The sequence below is a fragment of the Emiliania huxleyi genome, assembly GCF_000372725.1.
Source record: "Emiliania huxleyi CCMP1516 unplaced genomic scaffold EMIHUscaffold_322, whole genome shotgun sequence".
Taxonomy (NCBI): domain Eukaryota; phylum Haptophyta; order Isochrysidales; family Noelaerhabdaceae; genus Emiliania; species Emiliania huxleyi.
The window spans coordinates 144,150-147,258 of NW_005199583.1; the positions used below are offsets into that span (position 1 = coordinate 144,150).

The 3,109-nt window shown below is 63.8% G+C and overlaps 1 protein-coding gene across 1 annotated transcript; it reads left to right on the top strand.

The window, feature by feature from the left end:
* Window positions 1-357: 357 nt before the first annotated feature.
* Window positions 358-1,875, top strand: EMIHUDRAFT_368691 (hypothetical protein; the record flags this gene model as incomplete). The annotated part of the gene is given in 3 exon segments (XM_005773919.1): window positions 358-954; window positions 971-1,467; window positions 1,852-1,875. Coding segments are annotated over 2 exon segments (474 nt in total), but the record flags the coding sequence as incomplete, so codon positions are not given.
* Window positions 1,876-3,109: the final 1,234 nt, after the last annotated feature.

Sequence of the window (3,109 nt, forward strand, 5' to 3'; positions counted from 1 at the left end):
AAAAAAATGCGGATAACACCCAGTCTTTTTTTGGGAAGCCCCCAAAATTTCCGGGAAAAAAAGGAGGGCGTTTTGGGCCACCCGGAAAGGGGGGGGGGCCCCCCCCAACTTCCGGGGGGGGGGCTACTTACCCCTTTTACTTCCCCCCCCCCCCCCCCCCCGCGCCCGCCCCCGCCCGCCGCTTTTTGCCGGGTGTTTGTCCTTCTCACGACTTGTAACGATCGCCTTCTCACGATGGGCTGCTTCTCCAGCCGCGTCGAGGCCCCGACCGAGGAGCGGCTCAGCGCCCCCGCCGTCGAACGTGACGCCCCGACGCCCGCCGACACCGCCGCGCCGACGCAGCCGGCCGCCGCTTTCCCCTCCGCCCCCGATCTCGGCGTGGACGAGGAGATGCTGGCAAAGTGGCGCAAGCACGGCGGCGGCGACCTGGAGCCGGTCCTCGCGAGCGGCGCCGTCGCCCTCCTCGACGCGCAGTGGATCATCAGCCACGCCGAGGCGGGCGGCGTCATCACCCACCGCCAGGCGCTGCCCGAAGAGGCCTTCCTCTCCCTCGCCGACCTCGTCGCGGCAACCAATTTAGATTTCTTCCTTCCCGTCGCCGCGCTCTCCTACCCGTGGCTGACCAAGGACCACCCCGACCCGCGTGGAGCCAATCTCTCCCGCGTCGCAAGGGCGCTCAAGGCCCTGCTCACCGACCCCGAATGGACCGGCATCACGCGGCTCGGCGTCTTTTGGGACTTCGGCTCGCTGCACCAGCACCCCGACCCCGCCAACGGCGTCATGCGCACCGAGGAGCAGAACACGCTCTTCAAGCAGGGGCTGGGCTGCCTCGGCACGCTCTACTCCCATCCATACACGACCGTGCTGCGGCTGACCTCCTTCCCGGACGGCCACAAGGCGGAGGACCAGGCCGAGGGCACCAACGTGGCCAAGTACTTTGACCGCGGCTGGTGCGCCACAGAGAGCTGCTGGGCGAGCCTGACTAAGGCCGGCTTCCTCTCGCTCGACCTCGGCTTGATGCGCGGCGGCAAGGAGTACGACTACTGGAGCCTCCGAGAGGACTGCACCAAGGACGGCGGCCGGCGCCCTCCGCTGCTGCCGTCTGCGTTCGCGGCGGAGCTGGAGAAGAAGAGCTTCACCAACGGCAAGGACGACAAGCCGCTCGTGAAGCGGCTGTACGAGGCCGCCCTCGAGGAGCAGTTTGGCAAGGCGACCGAGCTGGTCTACTACGACCTCGGCTGGGGCGACGCGGAGGCGGCGCAGCTGGCGGAGGTCCTCGCGAGCGGGGCAGTGCCGCGGCTCGAGACGCTCTGGCTCAGCGACAACAAGATTGGTGACGAGGGCTGCAAGGCACTGGCTGCCGCCCTTGGCAAGGAGGGGGCAGCGCCGCGGTTCAAGAAGCTCCAGCTCAACGGCAACGAGAGTGGCGACGAGGGCTGCAAGGCGCTGGCCGCCGCCCTCGGCAAGGAGGCGGCAGCGCCGCGGCTCGAGACGCTCGTTCTCTGTGAAAACAAGATTGGCGACGAGGGCTGCAAGGCGCTGGCCGCCGCCCTCGGCAAGGAGGGTGCAGCGCCGCGGCTCGAGAGGCTCGATCTCGACAAGAACAAGATTGGCGACGAGGGCTGCAAGGCGCTGGCCGCCGCACTCAAGGAGGGAGCAGCGCCGCGGCTCGAGGAGCTCTGTCTCAGCGTCAACCAGATTGGTGACGAGGGCTGCAAGGCGCTGGCCGCCGCCCTCAAGGAGGGGGCAGCGCCGCGGCTCAAGGAGCTCTCTCTCGATGACAACAAGATTGGCGACGAGGGCTGCAAGGTGCTGGCCGCCGCCTTCAAGGCGCTGGCCACCGCCCTCAACGAGGGGGCCGCCCCGAGCTTGAAGGCGCGAGACACCCCCTCGCCACTCGCCCCTCCCCCACCCAATGCTCATCGCACCTCCCCTCGCGTGCAGACGCTCTGGGTGGACAACAAGGAGCAGCCTGAGCTGGTGGCCGTGTGCGAGGAGCGCGGCATCAAGCTGTGCTGAGCCTCTCCAGCCGCGAGCGGCAACCAAGACCCTCGACGGGGCCCGCGGCAGAGTCCAGAGAGAGCTGCGGCCAGCGCGCAGCGGTCTCTATGGGCGCGCGCGCCGCATGCACATGCACATATACCGCTGCGAGGTATTCGTCTCTGTTACTGAAAGTTACTCTCTCGTGAGAGACGAGCAGAGAGGAGATTGAGGAGTGCGTATTAGAGAGATACACAAACAACACCAGAGTGCAGTGTGGCCACCTTTTTTTATCTGTGGGCTAACCCGTGACGAAAAACGGACGCACACCAAGCGCTAAGCGTGAGGACGCGATTTCGAATTCGGAGGTGGCATCTGAGCAAAATTGGGCCCGCCAGGTGTGAAAAAAATTATAAGGGTCATAGTCGCCGATTCGATCCGGAAGCCACTCGACCATCGAGAGGCCGTCGGCCGAAGTCGGCAAACGTAGATCAAATGGTTAGAGATAGCGTCCACTCAGAGACCGATACCCGTAACACATTACCGAGGGAATTAGACACCACAGATACGCACAACCGACGCCCGAAGTGCCAAAGAAGGACGTCATTAGTACGAAACCTCAGAAAAAGGCCATGGGCGTCGAGAGAACATTCCCTCGAGAGGACAAAAAGAAAGACTAACCCGAACCTCCTTCCCTGGTTCCCCCCGCCAAATGTCGCCGTTCTCGGGGCATGCTATCCTGTGTAAGCAGGGCAGGTGGGGGAGGGGGGCACTCCCCCTCGTCTGATACTGGGGTGTGACTGTCTCTAGCGTCGGAGGCAAGGCAAAAGATAAGAATATTCATTTTTTTTTCTTATCTGTGAGCTGTCGAGCCTGGTTTGCCGATTTTGATTTGATTCTTTGAGGAAGAAAATACCTCGTGCTCGCATACAAAAGCGCCGCCACGTGCGTAAAACGAACAACCTGACTTTACCGTGAGACCAGGGGCGGCGACAGTGCATCTTCCGACCCACAATACCAGTGCAGTGTACGTAATCCTGTACGCGCCGGGGCCGCGTGTGTCCACACACAACGCGACGGCCCGAGGAGAAGAAAAGCCATCACCAGTCGACAACCGACGGCTGCGCGG